Source organism: Indicator indicator, chromosome 6 (genome assembly GCF_027791375.1).
Source record: "Indicator indicator isolate 239-I01 chromosome 6, UM_Iind_1.1, whole genome shotgun sequence".
NCBI lineage: Eukaryota > Metazoa > Chordata > Aves > Piciformes > Indicatoridae > Indicator > Indicator indicator.
Genome location: NC_072015.1, coordinates 24,318,887 through 24,335,337, shown reverse-complemented (window position 1 = coordinate 24,335,337; position 16,451 = coordinate 24,318,887). Strand labels below are relative to the sequence as shown.

General features: G+C 42.2%; 1 protein-coding gene across 1 annotated transcript; it reads left to right on the top strand.

Annotated features, from left to right (window-relative positions):
• Positions 1-14,422: 14,422 nt before the first annotated feature.
• On the top strand, positions 14,423-16,027 carry SOCS6 (suppressor of cytokine signaling 6). Its single transcript, XM_054381930.1, has one exon. It carries the CDS (start codon positions 14,423-14,425, stop codon positions 16,025-16,027), a length of 1,605 nt encoding a protein of 534 aa, XP_054237905.1.
• The last annotated feature ends 424 nt before the right edge of the window (positions 16,028-16,451 follow it).

Sequence of the window (16,451 nt, the reverse complement as noted above, 5' to 3'; positions counted from 1 at the left end):
CGTCCTTTTAACTCTCCTTTGAACTCTCTCCAGCAGATCCCTGTCTCTCTTGAACTGGGGGGGCTCAAAACTGAATACAGTATTGCAGACCTGCTGAAAACCCTTTTGATGCTCCCCAGGATCCCATAGGACACATAGCTGTGCAGGTGCTGCTCTCTAAACCTTGCTTCCTCTTTATGTACAGGGCACATGGAGCATGAGAGGCTTCTTGTCCTCTGTGAAACATCTTTTTCTCCTGTAATCTGCCAAGTGCACTAGACTGGCAGTTTAAAAAGACTCTGATGTTTGTAAAGTATGTAGGTTTTTTTGTTACAAACACACAATAATTTTGCTGTAAACTGCTGTAAACCAGTTTTGGATGAGAGCCATGTTCTCTGGCAGGGAAGGTCGACAGCAGAGTTTTTTCAGAGTTCGTTAAGTGATCTCTAGTTAAAAAGTCTAAACAATGGAAATGAACCTATGTGTATGGTTAGGTAAATCACACAGTTACGTGGTATTGTGGTTTTTTGCTTGCTGGTGTCATCAGCAACTGTATTTGTATTACTTAACTGGGATAGTTAAGTACAGATACTGATCTGTAAGAGGACTTGTGTAAGGCTTTGGTGGTCTCAAGTTAATGTGGATGAATGCTGCTGGCAGATTAATTAATTTCAGGATTTGAGATTGTAGGCTTTATACCTTTGGTGTTGTTCCTCAAGGATGTTCCATGCTAGTTAAAACAATGCAGAGAGTGCTACTCTTGCTGCTAAAATTGTTGAAAAGGGGTTCCCGTCAGGCTTGGTTTTTACAGCATGTGATTTCTGCGTTTGGTGAGTAGTTTTACTCTTAATTAATCTGACGTTCTCTGGTAAATGTGCTAAAACAGCAGTTTGTAGGAGTCTTGAGTAGGTGATTGTTTTTCCTTCTCCAAAGCAGTCTGCATTCCTCAAATAAGTTGAGAACAAATTAGTAGGCTACTCCAAACATTTCCAAAGCATGGCTTTTTTCATCCCAAGATCTCTGATGCAGTGGTCAAGCTTGCTTTCTACCTTCTGTTTTAAAGAATTTTATCTCTCCAGGTTTTGTCTCAGTGCTACAAGACTGGGCAGCTACAAGCTGTGTTGAGTGATTTTAGCATCAGTATTAAAAATATCTTTGCAACTTGTTCTGGTTGGTAATGAGGTATCAAATTAGGAGGTTTAGTGAAACAGAGATGAATGGCATCAAGGCAAAGGTTTTCTATTTGACGTGTGCCTTTTAGAATGAGATTTTTGGAAGCTGTACTCTAAAAACAGGGTAGGCATCTTTTCAGGTCCACTCTGTTCAGGAGCTGGTGAGAACTAGGCAAGTGAGGAATATTCACTGAACAGAAGCTGTTTGTGCAGGCATATTGGTTTGGGTGAAACCTGCACTGGGAGGTTTTCTAGACTGGAATTTTGGTCAGCCCAAGGAGACTGGCTCCAGAATAGATGGCTTGTGCATTCGAAGGTATGAGTCACTAAGTTATGTATAAGATCATAAGTCTGAGTTTGTGTGAGGTAGATGCCTGGTGGCTGCTTTTTTCCCTCCCATCCCTGTTCTCTCTTCAGTGGAAAACAGAGGCTAAACCCATTGCTGATCCATTGAGCACTCTCTGAAACATTGACTTCTCTCTCTTTCTTGGCTTTTGCAAGGAGGAGAGCTGTTGATTAGTAGTAAGTAATGTTGGGAAGTAAAAAAGGATTAGCCATATGTCTTTGGCACGATTTTGTACAGAAAATGTAGTTACTTTGGAAAATACTTATCTGTAAATGTAAATATGTTGCAGACTGAGGGGGTAAAAGAGTCTATATTGACCAATACCCTGGTCTAATTCCAGGCTCATCTAGTGATGGTCAAAAGAACACCATGAAGGGAAGTTGTTACCTCAGCACTGACTCGTATGTCCTGTATGTTAAAAAAGAAGGACTTTTTGGAATCTGCAGTGTTTTAATTAAGTGTTGTTTGACAGGGAAAACAGGAACAGAAATTCTGTGTATCAGCATTAAAAAGTATGCATCCTCTTTATTTTTTTTTCAATTAGTTTTTAATTATTTTTAACCTGGGCTAATAAATTTTTCATTTTATCTATAGTGTATGTAAATTTAAGTGTCTATCAGAGACCAGGAGAAAAAAACAAGCCATGTGCATATATATGATTTTTTAAAGTTATTATTTCTCTCATGCTTGAACTCTGAAGCTTAGTTACAGCTTTTGCATCTGGGCTTCTATACTCCTGTCTCTGCAGAAATTTGACCTTGCTCTGGAGATAGCTATCTGGAGAGCTATGAGCTTGTGTAAATCTCATAAAGCATATTACTTCATAGAGACAGTGAAAACTTCATCTTTGATCCTGCATGCAAGAGTTTCTACACTGATGTGAAGTTGCTCACTGTAAGGCCCCCTCCCTCGAGGTGTTCAAGGCCAAGTTGGATGAGATCTTGAGCAGCTGGGTCTAGCGGAAGGTGTCCCTGCCCATGACAGGGGGGGCTGGAACTAGGTAATCTTCAAGGTCCCTTCCAACCCAAACCATTCTGTGAATCTATGAATTCTTCATGAGCAAATTACATCTAATATACAATGAGCAGTCCCATTAATTTAAATTTCTGCTCAGAGTTAAATAATCTTTGCTGGCTCAGGACTGAATATTAGCAAAATCAGATTGTTTAGGAATGCATGGAAAATTATTTTCTGTGTCTGTGGAACATTATTTAAAAAAAAACAAACCAAAACAAACCAAAAAGCTTTCCAGTGTGCATCAGGACAAAACAGTGTTTGTTTTAAATCTTTAATATATTCTCCTTCAGATTTGCTGGTTGGGATACTGAGACATTTCTGTCTGCAGGTGGTTAGAGTGTGGGTGTAGGAGGGAAAATAAGAACTTCCTGATCTTAATCATGAATAATTAAAAATCTTTCTAGTTTTGACCCAAAATTAAAGAATCTGCATGTAAAATAAGATTTGTCAGTACTGGTATAGTCCTGTAAAAAGGTTTTATTCTGATAAATTTGACTTCATTTAAAAGATGGCTGAGCAGCTTTGCCCATGCAGTCAAAATTCTGTTCCCATTCTGGCCAGCATGCTGCTAATTGTACAGCGACATTGTATGTGACTTCTTAAAAGCACCCCTTGGATTGAAAAGGACTGGCAATTTAGAAAACCTGTTTTTGATGTTTCACCTTCTGTTTGATGGGAAACAAAATGTTAGAGTAATCCTGTGAGATGAGCCAGAGCTTGTCCTCTCTGTCCAGGTGTGTTTACCCTCTGGATCTGACAGTGCTTTGAGCACAGCCATGGCTCCCGTTTACCATATATGGATTGACTCTGCACCATAAAGATAATTAATTTGCTCTTTATTCTTATTGGGCCTCTTGCCAGTGAAATTGGGAAGTATTTTAAATAAGCTCTGCTTGCATATTCTCACCTTCCCAAGTGCAGAGCTTGGATTACTCTCAGTAGTGGATCCTAAGAGCTCAGAGAAGCAGCCAGGCCCAAGACATGGGAGGCCAGCAGCACATGCCAGGTGTGACTTCGGCTCTGCTGGTCCAGGTTTTGTGCTGGAGTGTGTCCCCGGGGGGGATGCTTAATTACAAAAGATAATCTATGAGGAAGAAGATTTCCCCTTGGGCATGCACCTGACTGAAGGTCCTCCAATCTTTAAATGGAAAGTAGTAAGTCTGGGGATTTTTTCCCTTCTGGATTGTTGTGTTGCACTGGCTTGCCTGTAAAATAAATCCTGCTTTCTGTTTCACTGATTGGATCTGTTTACTGATCATGAAAGACTGATCTTCAGCCAGTGCTGTTTGATATTCCCTGTATAAAATGGTTGGATTTGAGATTGACAGTGATCCTAACCTAATCTTCCCATGTGTGGTTTGATAGAGGTACCCTTGTAAGTGAAAAATATTCACTTAAAAGAACCATAACAGTTCAGAAGGATCATTTCCAACTGTCTTGTTCTTAAGGATTTATCCCCTTAGAAAGCTTTAAAACTCTTAACTTTATTTAGCATTAGACAGACTAGCTTATGAATCAGAGAGAGACCAAAGGAGGAAATAAAATGCTGGAGATATGGAAATACAATACATTGAAATAAGAATTGCAATAAAAATAATTTGGAGTTGTAAGAGTGGAAAAAATAACAGAATTAGCTGCCCTCTCCAGTCTTTTTTTTTTTTTTTGTGCTGTGCTTCTAAGAAACTTGATAGCCCCTGATTGTTCTGTAGCGGTCTTGTGTGTGTGAAGCACATTTTCTGATTCTCAAGATTTTGAAACTGATTTCAGAGTCAGTAGTGAAACATGAGATGTTGTATGTTTGTTTTACCTGCAATACTGTGTCCAGCTTGGGGCTCCCAGTTCAAGAGAGACAGGGATCTGCTGGAGAGAGTCAAACAGAGAGCTACAAGGATGATGGAGAGACTTGAACATCTCTGCTGTGAAGAAAGACTGAGAGCTCTGGGGCTGTTTAGTCTGGAGAAGAGAAGGCTGAGAGGGGATCTGGTCAATGTGTCTAAGTATCTGAGGGGTGCGTGTCAAGATGAAGGTGCCAGGCTTTTTGTGGCAGTGCCCCGTGATAGGACAAGGAACAAGGGGTACAAGCTGGAACACAGGAGGTTCTACCTTAAGGTGAGGAGAAACTTCTTTGGTGTGAGGGTGACAGAGCCCTGGAACAGGCTGCCCAGAGTGGTGGTGGAGTTTCCAGCCACCTGGATGTATTCCTGTGTGACTGCCCTAGCTGATCCTGCTCTGGCAGAGGGTTTGGATCTGGATGATCTCCAGAGGTACCTTTCAACTCCTAACATCCCGTGATTCTTTTGGTTCATCACGGTGAACGTGTTTGCAGCTCTGTTTTAAACAATCTGTCTTTCCAGAGATCTGGAAGAGTAAGTAAGACTTCTACCCATGTGTGCCTCCCCAGCCCCTCCAAATCTGACTGTATTTAGAAGAGCTTAAAATAATGATTGGCTGGCTTACAAATGAAGATGCAGGCATTGGGGAGCTTGTGTACTTATCAGACGTTATCAGAGCTGATAGTTTTATAATAAGCACTTGTTTAAGTACAAATAGTAGGGGAATAGACTTTTGAAACAAAAGCAATACTTGGATTTCTTTTCAGTGTAATTGTTGAAAAGCAATTGAAATTGTGTTCTGTCCCTCAAAAGTTACTTGATTTTTTTTTCTCACTTTCTACCAAATAAATCCCACCTAATGAATCATTTTCCATGTACTATTAGTTTTTCTTTTTTTTTCAGTCTTTGCAGATTAAGTTGCTTCTGTGTTGTACTAACTTGTGACTACCACTGTTTGAAAGACTCAGTGTTTCTTACTTTGTCTCTTTCAAAATGCAGTTGGTTTGTGTAGCCGTGATGGGAAATGGTATGCTTTCCTCCTCAGTATGAGGCACTAAATCACTTGAAGTTTTCAGTTTTATTTCAGCAAAAGGGAAAAAAATAAACTTTGGTTTAAAAAAGACAAAAAATTTATTCAGACCTCCTCTTAGAATACTTAAGCTAATGTTATGATTTGCATCTAGCTAACAAGGTAAGGTACTTAAGCGGTATGGAACACTTATTTTTGTGGGTGAGGTGGTTCTTTGAAGCTTAAACTATGGGGACAGATTTAGGAATCTATTTTGTAGCTGTTTATGGATAAAGCCTTACTACTAACAGTGGCAAAGAGAAAGAAGTCTATTCACTTTGAAGTTATTAATAACATTTTTAAAAATAACATTATTTATGTAAACTTTTTGCCTTAGATGAAGTTTTCCCTTCTATTAAGTACTATCAGAACCTCAACCAAGCCAATATTTATCTCAGTTGAATTGCATCTTGTTAAGTAGCATAGGTGTCCCAGAATAGAAATCAGACACAAGTGCAACTATCTAAGAGTGAATTCTTTGCACTTTGTTGTATTAAATACTTTTTTGCCTTTAAAATGGATTCCTAAGTGTGAGTGAAGTTGTCGCAGTCAGTTACTGGAGATAGTGTCATAGGTGGGACACTTGTTTTGATGAACATTGAGTATAAAGTCCTCATATCTGTGGATTCTTACAGAACCTGACTCTTCCAGTATGCCCGAAGTACTTGCAACTCCTGTTGATTTTTAGAGGAGTTGCTTGTGCTTAGGTACTGGCAGAAAAAAAATCTTAGACATAAATGTTTTATCTATTTTAGGTAAAGCTGGATGTAGTTCTGACCTTTGCAGTTTGTCAGAATGTACTTTGCTTTGAATTGTATTTTTGGAAAGCAGGCCATCAGCCTCAGATCTGTTGTGCTGCAGACAGGACGTGGTAGGGGTTGTGGGAACACTCGTGCCTTGCTGCAGACACCGCTTCAGCAGACTTAGAGTTTGTCATACAAAGCTTAAACTCTGAGCAGAAATACTTTTGGCCTGTTTGTTACTTTGACTTTACTTCCCTTGCATGTTGCACTTTCATTAGTGGTTTAGGACTAACCTTGAAGTTTGGAGGTTTTTGAGGTGGGAATTGATTTTGATTTGTTTATTACCCTTCTCTATAATTTGGTCTCTTGCCTCTCCTCTGGCTTTTTAACTCATTTAGAGTTGTATCACTGATGGATCTTCTCCTTCTCATCCAGCTGCTTGATACTTCTTTGTACTGTAGGATGGGTGATTCACTCACTCACTGCTTTGATAAATGAAGCAGTGGGTCTGAAAAGACTTTGTAAAATATCTGCTAAATTGGGAAGTTTTAAAGAAAGTCAGGAAGTTGAATCATGACTAAGTAGAGAACAGTGATAGAAGATATCATGAGAGATTGGGAATGTCTTTGCAGGACAGTGAAATGTAAGGTTTTGTTTTGGTTTATTCCTTCACTGTCAGCAGACCTCTGAAAGGGACCCTTCAGTGGGTGACAATTTGCAGTTGCAGTGAACTCATTGGGATTTGTTGCCATCTTACACTTGGAGAGATGTGGGCTATGTCAGGTGTGAGTAGGTAAGCATTTACTCAAAAACCCAATGGGTCACACCCCTGCCCTCCCATCGATCCGCATTATGAAAATTCAGAATTGAGGTTTCAGAATTAACTGGTCTTAGTTTGGCCTGATGGTGCCTTTTATTCAGTTTATGAATCCAGCTAAAATAGTGAAAGTTGACCTCGCAGAGTGTTGAATAAAAAGCACTGAATGCCTGTGCAGTAACATTTCAGGGTCAGATGTACAGACAGCAAAAAAATTCCTTAATGAAGCCAATAATTCTGTCTGTGAGCTTTGGAATTTGGGGTTTAATTAGTGTACTGTAAGGACCATACTTTTTAAAGGGTAGTGGAGAGTAGAATTAATGTAAACATTTTTGTCCCATATGTGAAGCAAGAAAGTGAAGAGAATTGCTCAGGCAGCTCTTCTGGCTTTTCTCAACTTCTGAGCTCTTGACCTTTGAACCTTCATGAAATTGTCTACTATGTTTTCTATATAAATAGTTCAGATAAAGGACATCAAATTATTTTTCTCAGTATGTCGTAATTCAAAAGGGAAAACAAAGGGTTTTGCTTCATGAAAGAAGTTGTCTGTGATTATTTTAGTGGTTATATTTTAAATACTGAAGAAAGCAAAACTGCTGGTGGAACTTACTGATTGTTTCTAGAAGGAAGACTCTCCGATTTTGAATTAGTGTGATACATAGAAAATGGTTTTAATGGTTTGGGCTTTTTGGCAGGTTTTTTGCTTGTGGCATCTTAACACAGTGATAAAAAAAAGGTATCACCTAAACCTTTCTCCTTTTAACTGCTAATCAGAAATTAAAAACAAATCACAAAAACAAACCACTTCAACTGCTAATAGTCATAGGTGTTATCTTGATGGCTGGAGGTAAATGGTAGGACGCTTCCTCCCTGGAGATGTTCAAGACCAGTTTGGATGAGAAAGAAAGCTTTTATTGTTACTGTAAATGACATGGTCGACGTGGTCAAAGTGATAGCTGCAAAGACCTCCGATATCCTACCTGCTTATATGCTCTTAAAGGGTCATTCAGCTGCAGTCAGAACCCAGCTGAGGTTTACTTGAAGCTGTAGGTCCAGCCATCAGCAGTGTGAGGCCCAAGGCAGAGTGGTGGGTACCAGAGCAGCATCAGCGTGCAGTTACTGTCTTACATGCAGGCTGAAAACCAGGCAAGATAATCATGCATCAAGCACAGCTCCAATCCTAGAAGAGGACTGTGCTTGATCCAGTGGAAAAGTAGAATCCTCTTTATCTGTACAGTGAGTTTTGAAACCAAATTGTTTATTTTGAAGGCTTTTTTTCAGCCCTCTGTGTGTTAGACAAATCTGTGTCAAATTTCTCTTACTTTAACAATGTTTCTGTTGTTAGCAGTGGAATAGATTAGAGACCTAAAGTGGGTTTCTTGCTTGAAGGAAAGCATGTTCCCAATAAAATTTTGAGGGGTTTTTAAAAGATTTCTTTTTTTTTCCCCTTGGATAATTTGAAAGTAATTGTACTACCTTGAAATATTTTGCACAGATTTTTTTTTCTGGTTTTGGGCATCTTTGATACCAGGTGAATGTGCTTTTTTTTAGGAGCAGAAGCCAATGATGTATTGCTGGTTGTCTGTCAGATAAGCATAAATGGAAGTGAAACCACATCTGAAATATTATGTCCAGCTCTGGGCCCCTCAGTTCAAGAAGGACCTCAGGGAAATGATTGAGAAAGTCCAGCACAGAGCCACAAAGATGCTGAAGGCAGTGGAACATCTCCCTGCTGAGAACAGGCTGAGGGAGATGAGGCTCTTTAGCTTGGAGCAGAGGAACCTGAGGGGTGACCTTATTCATGGTGATAAAGATGTGAAGGGCAGTATCAGGAGGATGAAGCCAGGCTCTACTCAGGGACGTCTAGTGATAGAACAAGGGGCAGTGGGGGCAAGCTGGAGCAGAGGAGGTGCCACAGGAACAGAAGGAAAAGCTTTCGCTGTAAGGATTACAGAGCCTTGGAGCAAGCTGTCCAGAGAGGTTGTAGAGTCTCCTTCTGTGGATACACTCAAAATCCACCTGGATGAGTTCCTCTGTGGCCTGCCCTAGGTGATCCTGCCCTGACAGGGGTATTGGACTGGGTGATCTCTAGAGGTCCCTTCCAGCCCCTACTATTCTGTGATTCTGTGAAGTGGGAAAGTGGACAGTTTACAGCCTACTGGTCAAGATACCAGTTTTACAAACCTCTGCTATGAAGCCTCCTATTGGCTGGCTGGCGTTGCTAAGTGAGGGGTTTAAAATAGAAATTGGGTTTAACTCTTTTTTATCTTATTTCCTATGAATGTGACTTTAGAGCTCTCCTGCTGTGTTGCTTATGTTTTCCATTTCTGCTCCTCCAGAAGAGAGAATCTCATGTTGTGATGATTACAAATTAACAGCTTGTCATTTAGGGAGAATAGCAACATTTTAAAAAAAAGGTGTTTATATCACAAGTATTAGTAAAATCTGTGGTGATCTCATGTAAATGTCTATAATTTTCAGCAGAAATAGGGTACAAGGTTTCTTTTCCTGTTACTTTTCCTGTGTTTTCTTCCTTCCTCTTTGAAAGTGAAACCAGCATCAATAGAGGTCAATTTCAAGTGGCACTATTCAGCTGCTACATGTCTGCCAAGTGTTTCCTTTCCTTTTTTGGGAAGGGCTGCAAAACTGTTTCTCACAATTATGTTGTTTAATCATGAATATGAAAAGGTGATCCCAAAAATCACCGTGGGAAAGTAGCCTGGTTTATCATTTCTGTCCTTCTGCTGTATGCCGTAAATTGAGGAACAGCATTTCTAAAGTTTCTAAAGGGAACTTCTCCTCCCCGCTACTCTACCCTGGTGAGACCACACCTGCAATACTGTGTCCAGTTTTGGCCTCTCCAATTCAAGAGAGACAGGGATCAGCTGTAGAGAATCCACCAGAAATCTGTGAGGACGGTGAAGGGACTTGAACATCTCTGCTATGAAGGACTAAGAGACCTGGGACTGTTTAGTCTGGAGAAGAGACGGCTGAGAAGGGGTCTCATTAATGTCTTCACTGTACAGCAGATGGCACTGGAAGAGCACAGCAGTGAGAGACTTTAGCAATGCCATCATTTGTACAAAATAGTAGCAAAGCTATTGCAGTGCCAAGGGTCGTGAAGAGTTGTGTAGCTCACTTTGACGTATATCAGGAAGGGGTGGCATGCTGAGCTCTTCTGCTCCAGCCCTTCTTGTTGCAGGCAGTGGAAAATTTTACACTTGCAAGTGTGTGAGTGTGTTGTGTACTGAAGGCTGTTCCTTAGCATGCAATGCAGGATTGATGATATTCATAAAATCACAGAATGTTAGGGGTTGGAAGGGATCTTTGAAGATCATCCAGACCAACCCCCTTACCAGGGTCACCCACAGCAGGTTGCCCAAGATCACAATGTCTGGGCAGCTTTGGAGTTAATCCAGAGAAGGAGACTCCACAACCTCTCTGGGCAGCCTGTTTCATGGCTTTGTTACCCTCACAGCAAAGAATTTTCTTCTCACCTTAAGGCAGAACCTCCTGTGTCCCAGCTTATCTGCATTGTTCCTTGTTCTATTACTGGACACCACCACAAAGAGCCTGTCATCTTCGTCTTGATGCCCAGCCCTCAGATATTTAGAGACATTGATCAGATCCCCTCTCAACCTTCTCTTCTCCAGACTAAACAGCCCCAGGGCTCTCAGTCTTTCTTCACAGGACAGATGTTCACATCCCTTTGTCATCCTCACAGCTCTCCATTGGACTCTCTTCAGCAGATCCCTGTCTCTCTTGAACTGGGAAGCCCCAAACTGGACACATTATAGCAGGTATGGTCTCACTAGGGCAGAGCAGAGGGGCAGGAGAGCCTCCCTAGAGCTGCTGGCTTTGCTCAGTGATGTCCAATGATAGGACAAGGGACAATGGGTGCAAGCTGGAGCAGAGGAGGTTCCATGTGGACATGAGGAGAAACTTTTTCGGTGTGAGTGTGACAAAGCCCTGGAGCAGGATGCCCAGAGAGGTTGTGGAGTCTCCTTCTCTGGAGACTTTTCAAAGCCACCTGGATGTGTTCCTGTGTGACCTGCTCTAGCTAGGTGCCCCTGCTTTGGCAGGGCTGTTGGGCTGGATGGTCTTTGGAGGTCCATTACAACTCCTAACATTCTGTGATTCTATTAAATATTGCTGCTCTTTGATGTGTTTTCAGTCTGGTAAACTCTGTGTAACAGCATCATTCATATTGTATAACTGAAAGGGGTTTTTAAGGTATTGGGAACCATGATACCTGAGGAGTTTGTATTAAAAGTAGAAAATAACCAGTGAACTTCTAATAAAATACTGGTCCTGTTTTAAAGGTTTTATTATTGATTTATAGCAGGAGTAGATTCTTAGTTTGTCAGTAGACTACTGTTTGATTATAGTAATCATCCTCCTTACTTGCTTTCATGCTATTTTTGAACAGTTACTGGAGAAAATCACCCTGTTTGGTTGGTAAAACTGACATTTCAGTTCATGGCACTGTTTTTCTCAGTCCTTGCATTGTGATACCACAGGAGATAAGTGAGGAGTGCATACATAAGGACTGTTGTGCTTTCCCCACAGTCTCCCAAGCCTGGAAGATTTCTTGAAAGGTTCTTAGACTCCTCCAGCTTGCCATGCTTAGCCTGGAGCCAGGCTTGCTGCTGCAGTTTGTGCTACTAACACCACGTGTATTTGGAAGTGTGTGAATAATGGCTAGTCATGGACGTCCCTACTCCTGTGACAACAACAACTTCCCTCTGTGCTTTCACTTCGTATTCTTGCCTGCTCTGCAGAGCTGCCTGATTTGGAAAGTCTAACATTAAAAAAAAACAAAACACAAAAAAAACCCCAACAAACAAAAACTTCAAACAAAGCTTAAACAAACAGAAAAAAAGAATCAAGCTTAAAAGTCAAATTTATGGAGGGGTGGGAGGCATCCTGGCCTGGGTCAAAAACAGTGTGTCCAGCAGGAGTAGGGAGGTGATGGTGCTTCTGTACTCTGCCAAGGAGAGGCCACAGCTTGAATACTGGGTTCAATTCTGGGTGCCACAGGACAGGAAAGACATTGAGGCCCTGGAGAGTGTCCAGAGAAGAGCAACAAGGCTGATGAGGGATTTGGAGGGTGTCATATGAGGAGCTGCTGAGGGAGCTGGAGAAGAGAAGGCTGAGGGGAGACCTCATTGCCCTCTACAACTACCTGAAAAGAGGTTGGAGTGAGGCTGGCATTGGTCTCTTCTCACAACTAACCAGCAATAGGCCAAGAAGAAATGGGCTGAAGTTGTGTCAGGGGAGGGTTAGGTTGGCGATTAGGAAAATTTTCTTTGCTGCAAGAGTGGTGATGGGTTGGAACAGGCTGCCCAGGGAGGTGGTGGAGTCACCATGCCTGCAGGTGTTCAAGAAGCTGTAGCTGCAGTGCTTCAGGATAGAGTTTAGTGGTCATGGTAGTTGGGTTAGGGTTGGACTCTATAATCTTAAAGGTCTTTTCCAGCCTTAGTGATTCAGTGATTCTATGACTCTGGAACATGCCAGGTAGGTTGATTGGAACTCAAGGAGATGTGCACACTTAGTCTTGCAACAAGCACAAGAGGAAAACAAGCTGTAATAGTACTAGGTAAGGAAAGCCTGGGGTCTGACCTCCTCTATGCCTACAACAGAATTTGGAAAACACCTTTTCTTGTGTAGAAATTCAGGAGGAGGCTTCCATAACTTGCTAAAACCAAATGTTACTTTGTTAATGTCTGTTTTTTTTCCACTAGAGTTAGTTTTTTATAGTTATGTAACAATTTGAATATTGTTCAACCTTTCTGTGTAAAGAGAATATGACTTTGTCAGGCTGTGTTTTCTTAACTAAGCAGAGTTTAACCTCCGTGCAGGAATCCTGCTGGGTAGAGTGTCTTCGGTAGTGCCGTCTTCTGTCTGTTTCTGTGGGGATTGTTTAGGAGGCTTATGAAAGAGAGGGATGTTTCTCTGCTTGAAAATGTTCTATACATGCATCAATATCTGTGTGCCCATGAGTGTGATGTAATCTGTGTGGTTAGTTAAAAAATGGCAGGCTGAAAGCAGGAAAAAGTTGTGGCAATCTCCAAGCCACATGTAGCACATTCAGTTTTTGGAGCCTGATTGGTTTCTGTATTTATTTTTATTTGATGCCTGTTACTGAGGTGCAGCAATTTCCATTCTGTTTGGAGATGGGGAAGCCCTTATCACAGAATCACAGAATGTTAGAGGTTGAAAGGGACCTTGAAAGATCATCCAGTCCAACACCCCGTGCCAGAGCAGGGTCACCTAGAGTATGTCACACAGGAGTGCATCCAGGTGGGTTCTGAATGTCTCCAGAGGAGATTCCACAACCTTTCTGTGCAGCCCACTCTTGGGCTTTGTCACCCTCACAGCAAAAAATCTTTTTCTTATGTCCACATGGATCCTCTTCTGCTCCAGCTTGCACTCATTGCCCGTTGTCCTATCATTGAACATTCCTGAGCAGAGCCTGGCTCTGTCCTTTCGACACTGCCCTGCACATCTTTATAAACATGAATGAGGGCACCCCTCAGGCTCCTCTGCTCCAAGCTAAAGAGCCCCAGCTCCCTCAGCCTGTCCTCAGGAGGGAGATGTTCCACTCCCTTCAGTATCTTTGTGTCTCTGTGCTGGACTCTTTCAAGCAGTTCTCTGACGTCCTCCTTGAACTGAGGGGCCCAGGCCTGAACACCATATTCCAGATGTGGACTCAACACAGAGGCCACAGAGCAGAGTAGAGGGGGAGGAGAACCTGTCTTGACCTCCTAACCACATCATGCCATTGACCTTCTTGACCACAAGGGGACACTGCTGTCTCATCTTCCTGTCCACCAGGACCCCCAGCTCCCTTTTCCCTACGCTGCTCTCTAACAGGCCAGTCTCCAACAGGCCAGTACCCAGCCTGTACTGGCCCAACAACATGGGGTTGTTCTTTCCCAGATGCAAGTCTCTACTCTTGTCCTTGTTTGATTTCATTAAATTTCTCTCCATCCAACTCTCCAGCCTGTCCAGGTCTGGCTGAAAGGCAGCACAGCCTGAGAGGGTGTCAGCCACTGCTCCCAGTTTGGTGTCATCAGCAAACTTGCTGACAGTGCCCTCTGTGCCCTTATCCAGGTTGCTGATGAATACATTGAATAGTGCTGGTCCCATTACTGACCCCTGAGAGACTTCACTAGATATAGGCCTCCAACTAGACTCTCTCCCACTGACCACAACTCCCTGACTTCTCAATGCACCTCACTACCCAATCATGATGGATAATTTTAAAAACTACTTCTTTTGTGAAATTAATTGTTTTTTTTTTTTCTATTTGTTTCCAGGAAATGGCTCTTGAAGTTAAATGAGGCTGTCTAAAAGACATAAATGAAGCAGAAGCTGCTCTGCATGTGTTAGGGCTACATCACCACGAGCACTGCTGATCAGTCAGACTTGGGAACTTGTCAGAATGAAGAAAATTAGTCTCAAAACAATTCGCAAGTCCTTTAACTTAAATAAAAGTAAAGATGAAAGTGACTTTGTAGTGGTTCAGCAGCCATCCTTAAGCGATTTTGGAAAAGATGACTCCTTGTTTGGCAGCTGCTATGGTAAAGATTTGGCTAGCTGTGAAGTCAATAGCGAAGATGAAAAAGGAGGCAAAAACAGATCAAAAAGTGAAAGCTTAATGGGTACGTTAAAAAGGAGGCTTTCGGCGAAGCAAAAGCAGAAAGGCAAAGGCAGCACACCCTCTGTAAGCTCTGCAGATGATGACACCTTCTCTTCCTCATCTGCTCCAATAACCTTCAAAGATGTGCGAGCTCAAAGACCTCTGAGATCCACTTCCCTCCGTAACCACCATTACAGTCCAACTCCGTGGCCCCTTCGACCGACAAATTCAGAAGAGACTTGCATCAAAATGGAAGTGAAAGTCAAGGCCTTGGTCCATTCCTCCAATCCAAGCCCAGCACTGAATGGCGTTCGAAAGGACTTCCATGACTTGCAGTCGGAGAGCGTGTTCCAGGAGCAGACCAGCGCGTTAAAACCCACGGAATCTCAGAATGGGGACTTGCATCTTCATCTCGATGAACATGTGCCTGTAGTTATTGGATTAATGCCTCAGGACTACATTCAGTATACTGTGCCTTTAGATGAGGGAATGTATCCTTTGGAAGGATCACGTAGTTACTGTCTGGATGGTTCCTCACCCATGGAAGTTTCAACTGTTTCTTCTCAAGTGGGGGGCAGTGCTTTCCACGAAGAAGAGAACCAGGTGGATCAGGATGTAGTCGTTGCACCAGAGATCTTCGTGGACCAGACGGTGAATGGTTTGTTGATTGGTACCACGGGAGTCATGTTGCAAAGCCCAAGAGTTAATCACAGCGACGTCCCTCCGCTCTCACCTTTGCTACCTCCAATGCAGAATAATCAAATCCAAAGGAACTTCACCGGCTTGAGTGGCACAGACGCCCACGTGGCCGAGAGTATGCGCTGCCATTTGAATTTCGATCCTAACAGTGCCCCCGGAGTCGGAAGAGTTTATGATTCTGTACAGAACAGTGGTCCTATGGTGGTGACAAGTCTCACAGAAGAACTGAAAAAGCTTGCAAAGCAAGGCTGGTACTGGGGCCCCATCACCCGCTGGGAGGCAGAGGGAAAATTAGCTAATGTGCCTGATGGCTCCTTCCTTGTTCGAGACAGTTCCGACGATCGCTACCTTCTGAGCTTGAGTTTTCGTTCCCATGGCAAAACTCTTCACACTCGAATCGAACACTCAAACGGTAGGTTTAGCTTTTATGAACAACCTGATGTGGAGGGACATACATCTATAGTGGACTTAATCGAACATTCAATCAGGGACTCTGAAAACGGAGCTTTCTGCTACTCCAGATCGCGGCTGCCCGGCTCTGCCACCTACCCGGTGAGGCTGACAAACCCTGTGTCTCGCTTCATGCAGGTGCGCTCCTTGCAGTACCTCTGCCGCTTTGTCATCCGCCAGTACACCAGGATAGACCTGATTCAGAAACTGCCTTTGCCAAACAAAATGAAGGATTATTTACAGGAAAAGCACTACTGAAAGCTTATGGGAATCTTGCATCTTGCACTTTGGGAACGACGACGACAACAACAACAACAAAAAAAAAAAGAGGTTGAATTACAGTTTACAGACTTTCATTATTATCAAAAGTCTTTTTTTGCTGCCATAAAAATATTTCTTTTTGGGTTTGTTTGTTTGGTTGTTTTTTTTTTTGGGTGTGTGTAAAAATAATGCATTTGGATTTATGTTTGGGGGTTTGTTGGGGTCTTTTTGTGTATTTGGGGGGGCTTTGTTTTTTAATTTTTTTTTTTGAAAGAATGATCTCAAGTTTCTGTTTTTTTGGTTTTTTTTTTTTTTTTTTAGAAGTGTGAACTAGCTATCTTTCATCAATGTGCAGATTAATCACAATGTGAATGATCAAATTCTCCTTAATTTTCCCCCAAGTCCTTTGCTGCTATCCACT

What these genes read in the sequence shown, in the direction of transcription:
- SOCS6 (XM_054381930.1), top strand. Translation starts at nt 14,423, where the DNA reads ATGAAGAAAATTAGTCTCAAAACAATTCGCAAGTCCTTTAACTTAAAT.